At 41.1% G+C, this 18,788-nt stretch overlaps 3 protein-coding genes across 5 annotated transcripts in view; 1 reads left to right on the plus strand and 2 right to left on the minus strand.

The window, feature by feature from the left end:
• LOC106571987 (centrosomal protein of 104 kDa) overlaps nucleotides 1–2,931 on the minus strand; it is a 50,302-nt gene extending 47,371 nt beyond the window's left edge. For all 3 annotated transcript variants that reach the window (XM_014145663.3, XM_014145662.3, XM_014145661.3), the window contains exons 1-5: nucleotides 2,826–2,931; nucleotides 2,099–2,225; nucleotides 1,304–1,477; nucleotides 756–894; nucleotides 558–620 (exon numbers count right to left, since the gene is read on the minus strand). In XM_014145663.3, coding sequence (XP_014001138.1) covers nucleotides 558–620; nucleotides 756–894; nucleotides 1,304–1,477; nucleotides 2,099–2,211 — 489 coding nt within the window. In that variant the 5' untranslated portion in view covers nucleotides 2,212–2,225; nucleotides 2,826–2,931. The remainder of the gene's footprint in view (nucleotides 1–557; nucleotides 621–755; nucleotides 895–1,303; nucleotides 1,478–2,098; nucleotides 2,226–2,825) is intronic.
• A 203-nt stretch (nucleotides 2,932–3,134) lies between these two features.
• LOC106571990 (leucine-rich repeat-containing protein 47) lies at nucleotides 3,135–14,856 on the plus strand. The gene is made up of 7 exons (XM_014145664.3): nucleotides 3,135–3,741; nucleotides 4,025–4,498; nucleotides 5,313–5,429; nucleotides 6,385–6,500; nucleotides 11,960–12,062; nucleotides 12,800–12,889; nucleotides 14,119–14,856. The coding sequence occupies exons 1-7, from the start codon at nucleotides 3,178–3,180 to the stop codon at nucleotides 14,338–14,340; spliced, it is 1,686 nt and encodes a 561-aa protein (XP_014001139.1). The 5' UTR covers nucleotides 3,135–3,177; the 3' UTR covers nucleotides 14,341–14,856.
• Nucleotides 14,857–16,763: 1,907 nt separating this feature from the next.
• Nucleotides 16,764–18,240, minus strand: smim1 (small integral membrane protein 1). Its single transcript, XM_014145666.3, has 3 exons — nucleotides 18,040–18,240; nucleotides 17,567–17,713; nucleotides 16,764–17,243 (listed from the first exon to the last, which is right to left on the minus strand). Exons 2-3 carry the CDS (start codon nucleotides 17,662–17,664, stop codon nucleotides 17,120–17,122), a joined length of 222 nt encoding a protein of 73 aa, XP_014001141.1. The 5' UTR covers nucleotides 17,665–17,713; nucleotides 18,040–18,240; the 3' UTR covers nucleotides 16,764–17,119.
• Between the last annotated feature and the right edge of the window lie 548 nt (nucleotides 18,241–18,788).

The raw sequence follows: 18,788 nt of genomic DNA on the forward strand, positions 1-18,788 counted from the left end.
CGCACACACCAATACAGATGCCAATACAGGCACACACAGTGACCACCATGCAACAGAAACACTGTGTTTGTGTGCAAACTGTAGTCTGTGTGCATTTTGTAAACATACACTGACACATAGCTTGCATACATAAACAGTGGAAAAGGGTTTTCTCTATACGTAAATACATATTATGGAAACACATAACACCAATAAAATATATATGCCATTTAGCAGATGCTTTTATCCATTATTTTACCTTTATTTAACTTGGCAAGTCCACAATATTCAGAAATATCGACCATGATTATCTGCAGAACAATGTAGGTATATAATGTGTATATGGTTCTACAGTAGCCATACTCACCGTTGTGGGTTAAATGCTTATGGAAAAGTAATGAAATCAAATAGATGTTTTTATTAGCGCAGCCTATCAAGAAATTTACTTCAGGTTGGCAGGCTCACACAAATACTAGCACAGCAGCGCATTCTGGTGTTTCACAGTAGTACTGCGCCTTAAATATACAGTAACATAAACATGACAGAACAGTCACACACGTTTAAGAGCGACCACTTACAATTGTGTCAACAGCAGTGCCATCCACAGAATCTCCCAAAACATTAATGGCAACCAATGCAACCTGAAATGATAAACAAAAGTCGATGAAAAAATAAATCAAATAAACTATAAAATGATATGAATGTGGTAGTATATAAGTTAAATCAACAGGTTAAGGGGAATGACTTTATGTCTTTATGACTTCATAGTGGAGTACCTGGTTGTAAAGGTTGTAGCGGTTGACATGGTTTCTGTGAAAGGTTATACGGAGGTAAGTTCCAATGGCGTCCACGTGAACAGACTTCAGCTCCCGGGCTTTGAAGCCTGTTTTCTCATTGTCCGATAGAGAAACATACCTACGGCAAAAGTTGCATATCAATTTCAATTACTGTGCACCTTTCTTGTAACGACAAAGCAGTAAATACGGTGAAAATGTAGGCCTATATATCATAATAGTAATATAGTTACTTAGAAATAACAGATGTTGAAGTTCAGCATGTATATTCACTACTATATGTGTGTCAGGTAGAAATTGAACCAACAACCTTTCTGTTCACAGCACCATGCTCCATAGAAACATGACAACCAACTAAGCCAGACTCATATACATTAGGGTACACCATAGCAAAATGTTTTGCAACAGAAAAAACACATTTTCTATCAGACGAGTTCAGATACTCCCTCCCTGTTTCAGCTCAGTTTCTTGCTTTTGGTGCCTTGTCTGTGTCGGTCAGACATCTCTTTTCGCTGGTTCTACTGACTCACCCTAGCCTGCGGAGGTGCCCAGAGAGACCAGGTGAGTCGGCCTCTAGTAGTCGGTCCCCGATGTGGAACTCTATTTTGCCTGAGATCAGGTACTGGTGGGCAAGCAGCTGCAGCTTACGGACCCGACTCCGCTCTGGCAACTGCAAAGTGATCTGCTGAGGGTATGGACAGAACCTGTGGAAAGAAACAGTGAGGTTGGTACTTCTAGTACTGCACTTACAGTACATTACTGAAAAACAGATCTAAAAGCAGTGTGTGTGTGTGTGTGTGTGTGTGTGTGTGTGTGAATCCCAAATCAGCCCCTCGCCCCAACAAATTCGTTTGGAGGGCCCTCCGTTGTCACGTGTTGGTGACGAAACTCAGAAGGTGATTTCAATAGAGTGGAGAGGGGATCAATAAACCCATCAACTTCAGGACACACTCATGACTTGAATGGCGCAATTCATGTTCTGCATTTAAATAATAAAACAAGCATGAAATTCCCCCTGTTGTTTAACAAAATATAAAGTTCAGTAACAGTTAAACATTTAATTTGGGAGGTATTTCATTTGTTTCATGTGTCAAGCCTCAAAATCAGACAAACAAACGCACTTGTCATATAATTTGGCAGCCCTTGCAATTTTTTGTATGAAATTGCACAAACTCCAAACATATTGCAGTGTGTGTTGGGATAGCACTTCGCTCTGGAGCCTGCAGCCTTGCTGGCTTGGTCGAAGTGGCTTTCGGAGGCTTTGGGACACTTGCATATGGCGGAGGCGCACATGAGAGAGTGTGTGAGTGAGAAAGAGTGTCTACCTGGCAGATCTCCAGCCATTGACCGTTGGTGCATGGACCATCAGCTCCTTGGCACTGAAGTTATCTTCGTGACCAGAGGAACTGACCAGGGTGAATCCTATCTTCCTGGGCATCCTGCTACTGCACACTATCAAATATGGAGAAACATAACATAATCTAAAACGGAATATCATCTGAAGCACCGTTCACTATCAAATAGATTGGCACAGTAATTAGCTAGCTACCTATACTCGTAAACCATGGAAGACTGACAGCAATCTTCACCCTGGGATTGAGATAAACCTTGACAGCTACACTACTCTACAATGGACACAAGATTAGGTGTGTAGGTGAATTTGGGATTTCATTCTGCCATTTAATTTTCATATCATTCTGCCATGTAATATCAAATTTATGCCCCTAAACAAATTAGTTCAATAGCATACATTTCAATACTCCGTGTTAGCTATATGGTATTGCATTGCTTGCTTGCTTGCTTGCTTCTGACGTCCCTGGGGTGGGAAGGAATGAACTTGGAGCTGATGACAGCGCGAGTTAAAGACAGGTTAGCTAGCTTGTTGTAGCTAGCTAACGTTAGCTAACTCGTTCCTATTTAGAATGGTAACGTAAAACACCTTGAATTCATATAAATATAGTGACACCTGATGCACAATAAAACCACCGTTTGAATACAACGTATTTCCTATTGAAGTATAATGTTACTACAAATATATCAAAGATATCTTACCATGAACATTACAAAAATGTTGACAGCTTGCCCAAGTCCCATTTCATCTCCATAACCACCGCTGACAACAACTAGTAAGCTAAGGTGCGCATGTGCAGGATCATCGTGTCACCGCGAAGGACTGTGGTCCATGAAGTTTTTAATCAATTCAAAAATATTTTTGAGTATCCAGTCTGCACGTGCACTGCGCATATCATCTCCACTGCTCGATGCATATTTCACTGCGTCTTCCATTCGGCAGATAGACATTTTAAAGTGTGTGTGCTCAAGTGTTACCGGGTGACTTAAAGCGTCTGTGCTCAAGTGTTACCGGGTGGCATGAGTTTTCCTTTTCCGGGTCTGGTGTAGCAGCATGGATGGTCAAGAGAGTTGGCCAGAAATTGAGAAAGCCTCAAAAGAGAAAAGACGCGAACTGGTCCTGCAAGGTGCAGTTATCGATGAAAAGATATCCTCGAATGGAGGTCTGTGTTCCGCAATCTATTCTCTCAAGCTCCTAAATTACCTAGAAATCATCCAATGTCCGAGTTTGACAGAGATTCATGGAGACATACAAAATCTGACCACCCTTACCAGCTTGATTCTTTGTAGGAATAAGCTCTCCTCTATTCCAAAAACCATTGGAAATCTGAAGTCCCTGAAAGTCCTCGACATTTCAGTCAACAACCTGAATGCTTTGCCTGAAGAGATAACCCAGCTAAGCGATCTCAATACACTCAACGTGAGCTGCAACAACATCGAGTCACTACCAGATGGACTGTGTCATTGCACGAAACTCTCTACCATCAACATCTCCAAAAATGACATCACTCGGTTCCCTGATGACTTCTATCGCCTGGATCTCCTCAGCACTGTCATCGCCTCTGAGAATGCCATAGAAGAGCTGAGTGGAGATGTTCTCAAGCTCTCTGCTCTAAAGGTTTGTAGCTGAAATAATCCATAACTCCACTGCTACCTAAAATGTGCATGACTTCATAAATACCTCTTGTCTATTCCTACTGAATTATGGTCATGGTTGACAGGGTAGCTCTCAGTTCATCTTATCAACATTGTATTAAACCTGAGACTGTCTTAACATTTTCCTGGCACAAGGCCTCGCCGATGGTGAGACACCTGAGACCAGGATAAACCCCCGTTTGGTTATTAATCTTAATTCATCTTATTACATTCAACGATGATAACAAATCTAAAATTTTCCTCAGGTTTTGGACCTATCCAACAACAAGCTCAGTGACATCCCCTACGAGCTGAGCGACTGCTCCAAACTGAAGGAGATCAACTTCAAAGGAAACAAACTTAAAGACAAGCGACTGGAGAAGATGGTCAACGGTTGCCAGACCAAGTCCATCCTGGACTACCTTCGGGCCGGTGGCAGAGGGAAAGGCAAAGGCAGTAAGCAGGCCGACGGGGATGGGGATAAGGCCGACGGGGGCCGGAACGCAGAGAAGACCCAGACCAAAAAGCAGCGCAAGCAGAAAAAGAAGACCGAGGAGGATGAGGTGGATGAGTTGAACCGGCTGGTGGTGAAAGTGCTTCATGTGTCTGACAACCCAGGGGCATTCACTGTAAAGGTGGCCAATGAACTGAAGGACGTGAGGCCGTACTTGGTGTGCTGTGTGGTCAGAGGCATGAACTTCAGGTCCGGGAATGCGCTAAAGAGATTCCTGGTTGCACAGGTAATGCTGTTCAGAGATGAGAACACTTTAGTCTTGGTACCAGTCTGTTTCTGCGTTAGTCAACTCCTATGTTGCGGTCTTTGACAGTCATATTTGGCAAGCAAACTTTGTAGGCTAGTAGTTTGTGAATGCAGAAACAGACTAAACAGGCTACAAAATAAACTCAAGCTTCAGTGGTGGAAAAAGTACTCAATTGTCATACTTGAGTAAAAGTAAAGATGCCTTAATAGAAAATGACTCAAGTGAAAGTTACTTTTAAACTTTTACTGGGTATTTGGTTTTAAATTGACTTAAGTATCAAGAGTAAAAATAAAAGTATAAATCAATTCAAATTCCTTATATTAAGCAAACCAGATGGCACAATGTTTAAATGTTTTATTTACATATAGCAAGAGGCACACTCCAACATAATTTACAAACTAAGCATTTGTGTTTAGTGAGTCTGCCAGATCAGAGACAGTAGGGATGACCAGGGATGTTCTCTTGATAAGTGCATGAATTGGTCCTTTTTCCTGTCAAAATTTAACGAGTATTTTTCGGTGTCAGGGAAAATGTATGGAGTAAAACTACATTATTTTCTTTAGGAATGTAGTGAAGTAAAAGTTGGCAAAAAATATAAAAAGTGAAGTACAGATAACCCCAAAAACTACTTAATTAGTACTTTAAAGTATTTTTACTTAAGTACTTTACACCACTGTGCAAGCTCATAAATTGACACCATCCTCGATAGGCTATGTAACATAATATATGATCGTTAAGTCTCTTTCGCGTTATTCCGTTTTCACCACTCTTTCTCTTACCTGTTGTATTTTAGACCAAACTTCACGATGACCTATGTGGTAAAAGGACAACTGCGACCATCGCAACACACGACATGCAGCTACTCAAGGGACCTCTCATGTATGATGCCAGAACACCTCCTATGTTAAAGGTATGACACATTGCATGACATTTTGCTCATACAATGTTAGACAGCCACAAATTCTCAAATGTAAGTCGCTCTGAGATAAAATTAAAAAACACGTTTACATCTGACACATTTACTATGACTTACTTCTTGAGCTTATATTAGGGCTGGGAATTGTCAGGGACCTCATGATACTTAGGTGCTGACACAATATGTATTGCGATTCGATATACATTTCAAATGTATTGCTCACTACAGTATGTCTGCTGAAGAAGGACAAGAGAGCCATGAGAATTTTGAGATAAAAGGGCCCAAAACATGTTGGCTCACAATTTTAAAAAGAAGATGGAGAACAAGCAATAGGATGAGAAATGCCTGAGTTTTGCCACAGGTACAGCCTACTATAGCGCTAGTTAACGTTAGCTACCCCGCCCCCATTCCTAGCTTCTATGTGTTTTCCAAGGTATTTTAAACTCTTCTCATTTGATTGGTTTACGATGACATTTCTCAGGACCTTGTTCCATGTCATTGTTCAAGTAGTTTATGCAGGCAGTCTCACAAATGTTTCTGGTGAATATAACAAGGCTCTTTTTCTATTGAACATAATACCTCTGTTTTCTTGAGTAGAATCCAGTATTTTGAAGGACAGTTTTAATCAGTAGTTGTGAGCCATAACATTATACCATTAATAATTCATGATCCTTTTAAACATATTTTACGCCAAAGCCAGGCAACAAGCCTGTTATAGTGACATCAGTCTGTTATTGAAAGACCTTCATGCGGCTTCACCTCAACAGTTTGAACACAAAATAATTGTTGCTGGTTGTTGCCTGTCGCTATTGGCATATGAACAAATCATTATATTCATAAATTGCATTCAGGTTTGTGTCAATGCATTTCGGTCCCATTCGCGGTTATTTAAACAAGCAAATTATCTTTTGAAAGGAGCATAAATCTCTCATAAAATGTTGTTTACTAGATAGTCCCCCTGGGCCGTAAGGAGATGACTGCGGTGGAGCTGATGAGGCAGTTGCAGCTGGAGGCAGAGGACCAGAGGAAACAGAGGAAGAGGCAGAATGTGTCTGGCCTCCACAAGTGAGTATTAACACCTGTCTTTAAAGCAGAGCTGAAAGTATAGGTGAATCCAGATTCTGCACTCTTCTCCCAAAGTGTATGTTTGCAGACTTCCCTTCATGGATTTAACAATGATGGAAACTCTATACAGCAAATGATTACACCAATTCAATGTTTATAAATCCATGACAGGAAGTATAAAAGTGCACACTTCTGGAGGATGTAGAATCGGAAACGCAGCTCAAAGCTGCAGTCGGCCTGATGCCCATTCTTTTTTTGTTTTGTCATTAAAAGGAAGGGGGGGGGGGAATCACAAAGTGGCCTCTGGGTTGATGCCAGCATTCTTAAAGGTAGAGTCAGCGATATGACGTAGATGCACAAATAAACAGCATAGTGAGTCAATTTCCGCAACAACTAAGAGCGCGAGGCTAAACTTCTCCACTGTTTTGGTCCTGTGGCTACTAGGAGTGTAACGGTACACTTATTCGTACCAAACCGTTTTGTACGGGGACCTCGGTTCGGTCCGCACTGTGAATCTGAATGAAAACAAAACAAAAAACACAATTAAATCTAGGCCTATAGGCTAAGCCTACGCTGCTTTGTAGACCTATGCCTCTTGAGTAAATCTGAGCAACAAAAAAATCATTTCAGGCTATTGCGTTAAGGCAACTAGAGCCTATGCGCACATTGTAATAAAATTAGAATCTTAATTGGCGCATTTCAAACTGTCCTTTATGAGACACAGCCAGGAACTAGTTCTGTAAGATGGTGAGTGGTGGGGTCAATAAACCAGAATTGAAAGATCCTCCATCATCGTTTAAATTTCCAGTTTGGGAACATTTTGGCTTCCCAGTAGATAACAATGGCGATGGACAGAGCGTTGTGGATAAAACGTTGACAGTATATCGCCACACTCAACGAGAATAGCCTATGCAGCTGCCAACACCTCAAATATGTTGACACATTTAAGCCGACATCACCCCAGTATACCGGAGCAAGACGGAAACGCAAAGAAACAACAACACAACATGTCTCCCCTCTGCATTCAAGCGGCCCTTGGCAGCTGATTCTGACTGGACCAAATAAATTACAAGAGCGATAAGTAGGCTCTTAGAGTTGTTGGTTTATAGCTGTGGATGTGCATCCATTCTGTGGTTAAAAATGGGGGGGTTTCAGGGAGCACCTCGTGAAACTGCTCAAATCACGTTACGAACTTCCCTCTTGCACCCATTTCAGCATACCCGCTCTAAATAAGCCAAGCCAAAGTTTTCAATGAATAGGCCAATGCACCCTGTGTTGCGCTTACTTAAGTGACAGCCCATCACATTTCCCCAGAGGGGGGGATGTATCGTGCTGCAGACACGCCCCCTTTATGAGAGTCACAAGTGCTCATATGGCACTGAAGGAAACCGTGTCATGTGTTTGTAACCAAGATGGAAGTTGGAATTTATCACATACGACTAAGAAAAATCCACTTGAACGGCCCTCCAACTGGTAATTATTAGTGGGAAACTCGTCTATCATCGAGAGCACCCACTTCTCCCACACGGTGACATCTGACATCACCTACTAAGGAAATGTCCTCTATCACAGCACTTTTGGCAATTGAATGCAACGACACATTATTTATAAAAAGCAGTCTGTTAATGTGGTTTCTGAACTGTCATTTGTATACAAGCATGATAGATGTACTTTTAGTTTATGGTGGATGCATCTTGTTGGCCATTAGCCAATCTGCGTTAATCAACCAGTTCAAATCACATTAATCTATCCAACTGGTATTTACGACTTCACAACTGGTAAATTCCCACCTCCCACATGGTTACAAACGCAGCATCAGAGTGAAAACTTGAGAGGCCCAACATAACAATCCGGTCACAACAGACAATTCCAGGAACATTGTGAATGGCATTTAATTTTCCCGAACGGTGACCCCAAACCGCAATACTACTGAACCGTGGGTTTGTGAAACCGTTACACCCCTAGTGGCTACCACGTTGTATGACTGTGTGAGAGCAAAGTCTTGCATCATGTTCATCGCAATATATGGAACCCTGACCTGTTCACCGGACGTGCTACCTGTCCCAGACCTGCTGTTTTCAACTCTCTAGAGACAGCAGGAGCGGTAGAGATACTCTCAATGATCGGCTATGAAAAGCCAACTGACATTTACTCTTGAGGTGCTGACTTGCTGCACACTCGACAACTGTGATGATTATTATTATTTGACCATGCTGGTCATTTATGAACATTTGAACATCTTGGCCATGTTCTGTTATAATCTCCACCCGGCACAGCCAGAAGAGGACTGGCCACCCCTCATAGCCTGGTTCCTCTCTAGGTTTCTTCCTAGGTTTTGGCCTTTCTAGGGAGTTTTTCCTAGCCACTGTGCTTCTACACGTGCATTGCTTGCTGTTTGGGGTTTTAGGCTGGGTTTCTGTACAGCACTTTGAGATATCAGCTGATGTAAGAAGGGCTATATAAATACATTTGATTTGATATGTGGGGCTGCTCGTGAAATGTCATTTTAAAGGGCCAATCAGCAGTTGAAACAATAACAAAGTGATTTTTGGGTAAAAAACTAAGGGATGGCAATTGTAAAATGTAATCCCTCTCAAGTTCATAGACAGAGCTATGGATGCAAGGACTGACTATCCATGATATCAAAATGATATACTGAACAAAAATATAAATGCAACATGTAAAGTGTTGGTTTCATGAGCTGAAATTAAAAGATCCCTGATATTGTCTATATGCACAAAAAGCTTATTTCTCTCATAATGTTAATCCATCAGGTGTGGCATATCAAGAAGCTGATTAAACAGCATGATCATTACACAGATGCACCTTGTGCTGGGGACAATAAAAGGCCACTCTAAAATGTGCAGTCTTGTCACACAACACAATGCCATAGATGTCTCAAGTTTTGAGGGAGCGTGCAATTGGCATGCTGACTGCAGGAATGTCCACCAGAGCTGTTGCCAGGGAATTTTATGTTAATTCCTCTACCATAAGCCGCCCCCGAGGTCATTTTAGAGAATTTGGCAGTACGTCCAACCGGCCTCACAACCACAGATCACCTGTAACCACGCCAGCACAGGACCTCCACATCCGACTTCTTCACCTGCGGAATCGTCTGAGACCAGCCACCTGGACAGCTGGTCAAACCTTAGGTTTGCACAACCAGAGATTTCTGCACAAACTAGCAGAAACCGTCTCCGGGAAGCTGCCTGCTGGTCATCCTCACCAGGTTCTTGACCTGACTGCAATATGTCATCAGTGGGCAAATGCTCACCTTCGATGGCCACTGGTATGGATAAATCCCGGTTTTTAACTGTACTGGGCAGAAGGCAGACAGCGCGTATGGTGTCAACATTGTGAACAGTGGGGTTATGGTATGGGCAGGTATAAGTTACGGACAACGAACCCAATAGCATTTTATCGATGATAATTTGAATGCACAGAAATACCGTGATGAGGTCCTGAGGCCCATTGTTCTGCCATTCATCCACTGCTCATTGTTCTGCCATTCATCACCTCATGTTTCAGCATGATAATGCATGGCCCCATGTTGCAAGGATCTGTGTACAATTCCTGGAAGCTGAAAATGTCCCAGTTCTTCCATGGCCTGCATACTCAGCAGAAACGTCACCCATTGAGCATGTTTGGGATGCTCTGGATCGACGTGTACGACAGCACGTTCCTGCCAACATCCTGCAACTTCGCACAGCAATTGAAGAGTGGGGCAACATTCCACATGCCACAATCAATAGCCTGATCGACTCTATGCGAAGGAAATGTGTTGCGCTGCATGAGGCAAATGGTGGTCACCAGATACTGACTGGTTTTCTGATCCACGTCCCTACCTTTTTTTGGGGGGGGGGGGTATCTGTGACCAACAGATATTCTTGTATTCCCAATCATGTGAAATCCATAGATTAGACCCTAATGAATTTATTTAAATTGACTGATTTCCTTATGTACTGTAACTCAGTAAAATCTTGGAAATTGTTGCATTTTATATTTTTGTTCGGTGTAGTTATCAATTTTTTGATGATATACAGTGTTTGTTTACACTTTGTTTACAAACATTGGACTAAAACAAGTTTATGTTTTGGTTTCTAATGGGGTACGACAAGCAAATTAAGTGCCTTATCTCAGCTTACTGGTCACCATAGCAACACCCACCCGTAGTACACACTCCAGCAGGTATATTTCACTGGTCATCCCCAAAGCCAACTCCTACTTTGGCTGCCTTTCCTTCCAGTTCTCTGCTGCCAATGACTGGAATGAATTGCAAAAATCACTAAAGCTGGAGACTTATATCTTTAAGCATAAGCTGTCAGAGCAGCTTACTGCTCATTGCACCTGTACACAGCCCATCTGTAAATATCCCACCCAACTACCTCATACCCTTATTATTATTATTATTATTTTTTTTTTTTTTTTGCTCCTTTGCACCCCAGGATCTCTACTTGCACATTATCTTCTGCACATCTATCACTCCAGTGTTAATGCTAAATTGTAATTATTTTGCCACTATGGCCTATTTATTGCCTTACCTCCCTAATCTTACTACATTTGCACACACTGTATATAGATTTTTCTATTGTGTTATTGACTGTACGTTTGTTTATCCCATGTGTTGTTTGTGTCGCACTGCTTTGCTTTATCTTGGCCAGGTCGCAGTTGTAAATGAGAACTTGTTCTCAACTGGCCTACCTGGTTAAACAAAGGTGAAATAAAAGAAAAAATGAGCCATTTATAACTTATATTCTTTATGTATCAATGGGTACATATTGGTCAAAAATGTATGTCGCAACTGCTGATTGCCCCTTTAAATGTTATGGTGTAGTAATAAATGAATTCCTATTTAATTTTCCATTTACAGTATGTTGGTGTGGTGTCCTATGCAATAATGCATTGTTTTTATCAAGCACTTAGTAGCAAGTAGCACTTGTAAGTAGTTTCAGGAGCTCAAAACAAAGGCAGAATTATTAGGTTGCTCATTCAACACATGAGGGCGCCATAAGGCTTTTTGATACAGAAACCATGTTGCCACCATGTTGAAGTAAATAGACCTCCGTTATTTGTGTATGACAATTTGTGGACTGTTGTTTTTAGGACCTGCCATGCTTGAGCCCAGCTGAGTTTTGTTCACCCATTTTCTGTAAAGATATTGCCACGATATAGGCAAGTGATAAAGATGACATTATTATTGACAAGATTAGGTTAGATAAATGACCTAATTTTAATTTACTTTAAGGTAAACCTAAATACCATGACACAGTATTTTGGGGAGTTTTCAAAGAGCTCAAATGTCACTTCAATCTTCACCATGAGTATGGGTGTAGACCTTTCAATGAGCTCTTATGAAAGGGTTATGTTGGCTATTGTAGCCATCGTTGGCATGAGGGTAATATTACACTTTAGCCATTGTTTCTCAGCTAAAGTTATTTGACTTTTTTTATTTTACTCAGATACCTGCAGCTTCTTGATGGAAAAGAACTCTACCCATGTCTGGTGGATGCAGAGGATCATGTGATCTCATTTCCACCAATCACCAACAGCGAGAGAACCAAGGTGTGTGTGATCTTTATCAGACCAAAGACGGGTGCCTTTCTCACACTCATACGCTTATCACTTGCTGATCCAGCGGTGCATTCACAATACAGCTACCAATAGAAATGTTATGGTTTATAATAAATCTTTGTTCTCAATATCTACATTTAGCCTGCCTATAGAGGCCCAGCAGTGTAGAATGCAGAATAAAACCTTGCTGAGTTGTACTTTCCCTTAGACTTTGCACACCTTCAGCACTTTGACTTTGGAAACTTTAAATTGCAGCCACACCAGATAAAGAAATAAATCTGTATCTTTATTGCTTGCTTAATTGCAGACATGCTTGTATCCGGTTTGCAATAAATTCATCTTGAGTATAGTACTTTGCCTTGAAATCAAACGCTGACTTTTTAAGACTATTAGTTGATGACGCAACCAGGTGTTGTCTTACCTGACATTTCCTGATTCTAAAATGTAGTTCTGATCCCTTATTCTGAATTTCGAGATAGTAGCTTATACATTCAAGGGAATATGACATGCATAGATAAGAAAGTGGAATAGTCTTACAGGCAATGCACTGCATTTATTCAATGTATTTATTTTCTAATGCCGGATGGATATGATATCGTACTGTCAACTCTATCCTGTCATCCCTCTTTACAGATTGAACTCATTTGATAATAAAAAATAGCAGTCTGCTTTAGCTGGGGACAATATTACATGCAAGTGATGTACTGTGTCTTTGTCCTGTATTATAGATCAGGAAGACGACTAAGGAGCTTTTCTTAGAAGTGACCAGTTCTACCAGCCTGCAGATCTGTAAAGATGTGATGGATGCTCTCATAGTGGTAAGCTCAGCTCTCTCCCTGTATACAAAGAGACATGCAGTAGGACTGAATCCTACATTGCAATGCACATGCGTAACACTTACAGCCGTTGATTGCATGAATTAAACATTTACACATGCATGCTTCAGTCAGACACACGGTGGCTGGCGAGAGCAGAAAAGTGTCATGACACCGGGTGTCATGCTCAGTCTCAGGGTGTTGTGCTGGTTTGATGTCTGGATCCTGGCCCCTCTGGCCCTCAGTGGAATAAGTGAGCTCATCTGTCCGGGGTGACTGGCTCGGCGGTGTACGGTGTCACCACCTAAACATACAGCTCACAATACGACTGCAACCCTAGAGCTGCCTACACCCATCAGTACACACAGCAGCAGACGCGTTTCAATAACAGCCTTGTCGAAACATAGCAGCCGATAAGGGTTTAATCCACACTCTGATTCCTGCCCCAAAATAGCCATTATTGAGAGAGGGTACGGTTTTGATTGGGTGTGGTGATTGAAGGAGTGATTTGAGGTCAGGTCATGAGAGTTTGGGGTTGATTTAATTCCTGTTCGATTTGGCACACCTCAACAATCCATGTCTCAAGGCTTAAAAATCCTTCTTTAACCTGTCTCCTCCCCTTCACCTACACTGATTTGAAATGGATTTAACAGGTGATATCAATAAGGGATCATATCTTTCACCTGGTCTGTCTATGTCATGGAAATAGCACTCCTAATGTTTTGTACACAGTGTAGGTTGCACTGTTGATGAGACTTCCTGTTCTGGAAGTGCTTGTCCTATATTTCCACAATCGCACTGACAGATCGTATACCTCTCCCTATATATTTTACTGTGTCAACAAACGTGAGTCGAGTGGGGCAAGATAGTGAGAAGTTTACAATACCTTCAACAAAATTTGCCGCCATTGCTTAAGAAATAAAATTAGGAGAATGTAAAGATTGAGGAAATAATAACAATTTCATACCTTGATTACATTGAGACAATCTTTTTTGGGGGGGGGGGGAATACTTGGTGAACAGATTTTCTATTTAGATTTTATTTTTGCGGAATTCCTGGTGATTTTAGTCTCTTTTTTTGTTGTTGGACCAAACACTAAACTCCCCCAAAATTTCATTTAAAAAAATGACTCATTTGCGGCCGACCCCTGCTCTAGTTTACTTTCTCAAATAGACTTCATCCATATGGTCCCAATGGTCAGCAATTAACACATCTCTCTGTTTCCTTCTCAGAAAATGGCGGAGCTGAACAAGTTCACGTTTGAGCACAGAGAGGAGGCCGGGTCAGAGGGAGAGTCGGATTCACCCCCAGTACCTGCCTCAGATGGTACCACTTCAGGAGAGCTGGTCATCCAGCAGGTTCGCACCGTGGACCCTGATGGAAACCTCAAGGTCGTCTACCCGTCCAAAACGGACCTCTGCACCGACGTTGGCGACCTGAACGTCATTTGGTAGTTGCGCAACAACCAGCCTTTTGATTTATACACTTAGTCTCACACAGTTAATCACAATACTGTATATGAATTGCCACTGTTCAATGTATTTGGTTTGCCGGGTTCCCTTGGTAAGCAAAGCTGATTACATCCACTAATTTCTCAAACATGGAAATAGTGTAATTATAGCCTTGCTTAAGGTTCTTGATTACTATTTGGCACGTACAAACAGCTTCTGCTGTATTAAGGCATAGAATAATTCAACTACCTACCTACCAAACCTAAAATATTGCAGTTTTTGTATACTTATTTTTATATTGCTACACGCTAAAGGCAACTCACAATAACTGTAAAGTCTGTAGCAAGCCTGTGTGGTCTGTAGAGTGTAGACATAGTTAATGACAACATTTTAGCATTTGTGAACTGAAACAAGTATAAAACCTTTTTCCATTACCCGCTTTAATTAATTAAGAGCAGGGAATGTGTATAATGTCTAATATTTTAAAAGATCTCTAAAATAAATTGAACCTTGAGGGCAGCAGTGGTTATGTATTTCTTTGCACATGTTGAAAGCCAATGCTTTGTTCTGGGTAGAAACATTTCTCCTATTTTCTTGATCATTTCAGGAATGCTTGGCCTCAATGACACAGGAAACCCCAAAAAGAGATTGGTCAATTAATGTGCATGCATGGTGAACGGCCCTTTGACTGAATTGTAAAACTGCTTGGGTATTAACAGGTTAACTAAAGTGTGGGGTACTGTTACATATCAAGTGTCCAGTAAGGGTTGGGGGGAGTGTGTAAAGGGCTGTGTCTCAGACACACTCACACACAGTATAAAAGAATAGCCAGAGAGTTGCAGTTAGGTGTCCTATACGTCAATGACCGAGTCGGACTACTCGACACAAGATGCAAGCTTCCATTTAAGGCAACCCATTCATTGGAACTATGAAAAGTACTTACAGAGTACAGAAGAAGCAAGCCTGGTCGGATACAAACAGGGAGAAAAAGTCACGGTGGAGAAGCATTAGTGAAAAGGACATGCAGTACTTGGAGATTAATGTGCAACGGATTGACAGGCCGAATGTTCCACGAGGAGACCCTGTTCAAGCGAATGCTAAACTGAGACCAGCTCCAAAGATAACAAACCCAATTGAATATCTTACTTGTCCTAGGCATTTAATGATTCAAAATAAACTAGGATGTGCAAGCACAACCTCTATCACCCAGAGTATCCTTCTGCCGCCCATCACTGGATCAAGAATCATTGCTGGTAAAGCGGAGGCCGCAAATGTGCCGTTTCTCTCTGCAAGACCAGCCGGGTCACTACAAGACAACGGAGACACACACACGTCTGGTGTCAGGAGTGTAAATACAGTATTTCGGGTACTGGTTGCTAAACGTGCGCAGGATTGTCAAATGTCAAACAAAGCTGGGTTAGATAGTGGTAGTCTAACCATGTTGAATAGGTCTACAAAAGATACCATCCAGAACCCAGACACTCGCTCCAGACTAGATTGCACCAAGGGGACCTTTGGGGCCCAGCCAGCTGTGGCATCAAGTTTCTCACCAACAAACCCGTTAGTAAGGCAACGGAGAAATGATGTGAGTAACCCTAGTGCCAACTACAGCGGGGTGATGACGGAGAGACTTAAACATGATGCCAGTCTATGTGAAACAAAACAGCAGAGAGATTTCTACTCTGATGACTCGGCTATTAAAACAGAATCCCAGTACTCTGAAGACAAAGATACCATCAAGACTGGCATAGACTCTCTTTGTCCCAATGATGCAGATTATTATACGGACCAGAGAATTGCAGAATGGGTCTTGAAAGTCAACTCCACCCTATTTTCCTCATCAGATGATGAAATGCATAGCGTAAATTCTGTTGAGGAGCAAGATATTGCTACCATAAAAATAATCTATGAGGGAGAGTAATAAAAGCTGATTTGATGAAGTAGAGCAATGAGGTGAGATTTTCTTTTTCACTGTCATTTATACTGAACAAAAATATAAATGCAACATGCAACAATTTCAAACATTTTACTGAGTTATAGTTCATATATGGAAATCAGTCAACTGAAATTCATTAGGCCCTAATTTATGGACATTGCAGAGGACAACATTTGCCTCTAATATTGGGAGCGGGGGCCATGTCCCCCCTTTCCCGCTATAAATTACACCCCGGTCCAGGGCTCAAATGTACAGACTTTTTTAAGCTCAATGACAGTTTGATTATAAAGCTATTTCTCGTTACAGACTTGATGGATTTGAGGTGAGACAATAAATATTTAAGTGTATTTTTGTAATGATGATTAGGTTTGATATATTTGCAGATAACACCTAAATAAAAAGAAATCCAGTCCTTGTCAAGAGAGGCAAACCTCTTGTTTGACAGCATATTTACCACACCTTGTTTGTTAAATAACACAGGTAATTAACATATTTTCAACAGCTTTTTTATTACTATTAGTATTGCCTGTGTCCTTTCATTAAAATATTAAATCCACAGGGCCTTGATATACAGTTGAATAGGCTAACATAACAAGCCCTGTAGCACAATCTTGAAAAAACAATTGAAATAGATAATATCACTTAGTGACAAGAACATATTGAATACCAAGCACTGTAAGTCAAACATTATGTTCATGTTTTTGGACTTAATTGCAATGACTTTTCACATATAAGACAAAGCTGTGGGAAGCTGTACAATTACTTTACAACAAGCAAACTGCAATCCCAACACAATCCCTACATAACATAATCCCATCTGTTGAGGGTCCTTCGGTCAGTGGCCGGTCAGCATGTGTGGACGTAATATCCAGTGGCGTATCCTATGATGTAAACAACCACCAGTGCAGCCAAAGCTCCGGCCACCTTCATAGCTATGCCCAAGGTGCCAGTGCAGACTCTGTTGTAGAGCCTTTGGGGAACAGAACATGTCATGTCATAATATGGCCACAGATTACAGTTGGGGTCAGTCCATACACGATCAGTAAACTCAAGGAGTCATCATTTGGAAAAGTTAATAAACTAGGATTAAAGGTAGGAAACACTGCACTGAATACAATTTTCAACTTCATATACCTTAATTGAATGTAAAGTGTTTCTTGAACTGCCTAAAACATTGTCCTTCACTATAATTTATATTGCCTATCCCCTGTGATAAACAACGGGTACCCTATAATAGTAAGAACACTGATTGTATCTACTGTCACCCAGTCATGAGTCTTCCTCAGAGCTTACCCCCTTACACCTGTTCCAGCCACATTCAGATTGATGTTGTCTTCATTCCAGCGATTGTATTGCACACCAGCAGTATTGGAGTCCATGTCAGAAGCCATTCTTCCCTGAATTTTATTTACTGCAAATACCACTTACTCCTTCAACAACCTATAGAGATGGAGTTGCACAATATGGATATAGAATAGGTAATATTGTGAAAAGACATTTGGACTTTCTTACCACATTTAGGCTAACTTAAATTTCAATAAATGATTGAATTTGTTTTATTTGATTATATCTCATTGTATCATTCAATGAGTCTTTGTATGACACATTAAAACTCAAACATAAATTATAAATACATATTAACATAAAACAGGTGGCTAGAGCTGTAGGACATTGATCAGCTTGCCCAAACCTACTGGCTCAAACTATAAACAAATCCTATTGCTAATCACCCAACTAAACCAAAAAATAACTGCCAGTTTACTCACCACTGTTCTTTCGAGGACTGAAGACTGATTGTGTTGAAGAAGGCATGCCTCTTGCTCTATATATGAGTTTATCACAGTCAGCATTTATCCCTGGTCATAAATTGAGAAGGCCATAGTAGTTTTATGGCTCTTTCCAATGATAAAAGCCCAATTCAAATTATGTGCTCTGTGATTGCCGCCGGTTACAGATACAATAACTGCAGATTTTTCTTGATAACTGCATACAGATTATTCACATCACAAAGGCAAAGGTCAATAATTCAACAGGCAATTACATGTTTGCTCATAGCCATGTGGTGAAATGAAGAAAAAAAAAAACAATGTTAAAACCTTATGTTTACATACATTTCCCTACTTAGCTATTTTGGCTGTTTTGAAATAGCCTACAGTGCTAACTGCAATTGCCAGACAAAGGCTATGCGTCATGCATTCATCAACACCATTCCATGCAATGTTTGCTGAATATTTTGTGCTTTTTTTACTTTTGTTGTAGACTTTTACTGTGGGCCAACTGGCCCAATTCAACTCTTATGTAGCAGGCTACAGTCGAAGAGAGGATGCATTTATCCTTTTGACAGATTCCATTTTGTATGCCTGTATTGGACACCTATCGATGTCATCGACGGATTGATTACTTGACCTGTGACCAGGCCTGCGACAGGATCCTTGGGACGTCCCAACTCTGACGTTACCCCATTGAAGTTGAATTTTAAAATGGTTAAGGTAAGGGTTAGGTAAGGTTAGTGTTA

This window comes from Salmo salar, chromosome 15 (genome assembly GCF_965601325.2).
Source record: "Salmo salar chromosome 15, fSalSal1, whole genome shotgun sequence".
Classification (NCBI taxonomy): domain Eukaryota; kingdom Metazoa; phylum Chordata; class Actinopteri; order Salmoniformes; family Salmonidae; genus Salmo; species Salmo salar.

Bases quoted from the DNA above. Each gene is read 5' to 3' on its own strand.
- LOC106571990 (XM_014145664.3), top strand. From the start codon at position 3,178: ATGGATGGTCAAGAGAGTTGGCCAGAAATTGAGAAAGCCTCAAAAGAG. The intron at 3,742-4,024 runs GTTTGTAGCTGA...AATTTTCCTCAG, and splicing joins TCAAGCTCTCTGCTCTAAAG to GTTTTGGACCTATCCAACAA. The intron at 5,430-6,384 runs GTATGACACATT...GTTGTTTACTAG, and splicing joins GAACACCTCCTATGTTAAAG to ATAGTCCCCCTGGGCCGTAA.
- smim1 (XM_014145666.3), bottom strand. From the start codon at position 17,664: ATGGCTTCTGACATGGACTCCAATACTGCTGGTGTGCAATACAATCGC. The intron at 17,244-17,566 runs GTAAGCTCTGAG...TGTTCCCCAAAG, and splicing joins GCTGGAACAGGTGTAAGGGG to GCTCTACAACAGAGTCTGCA.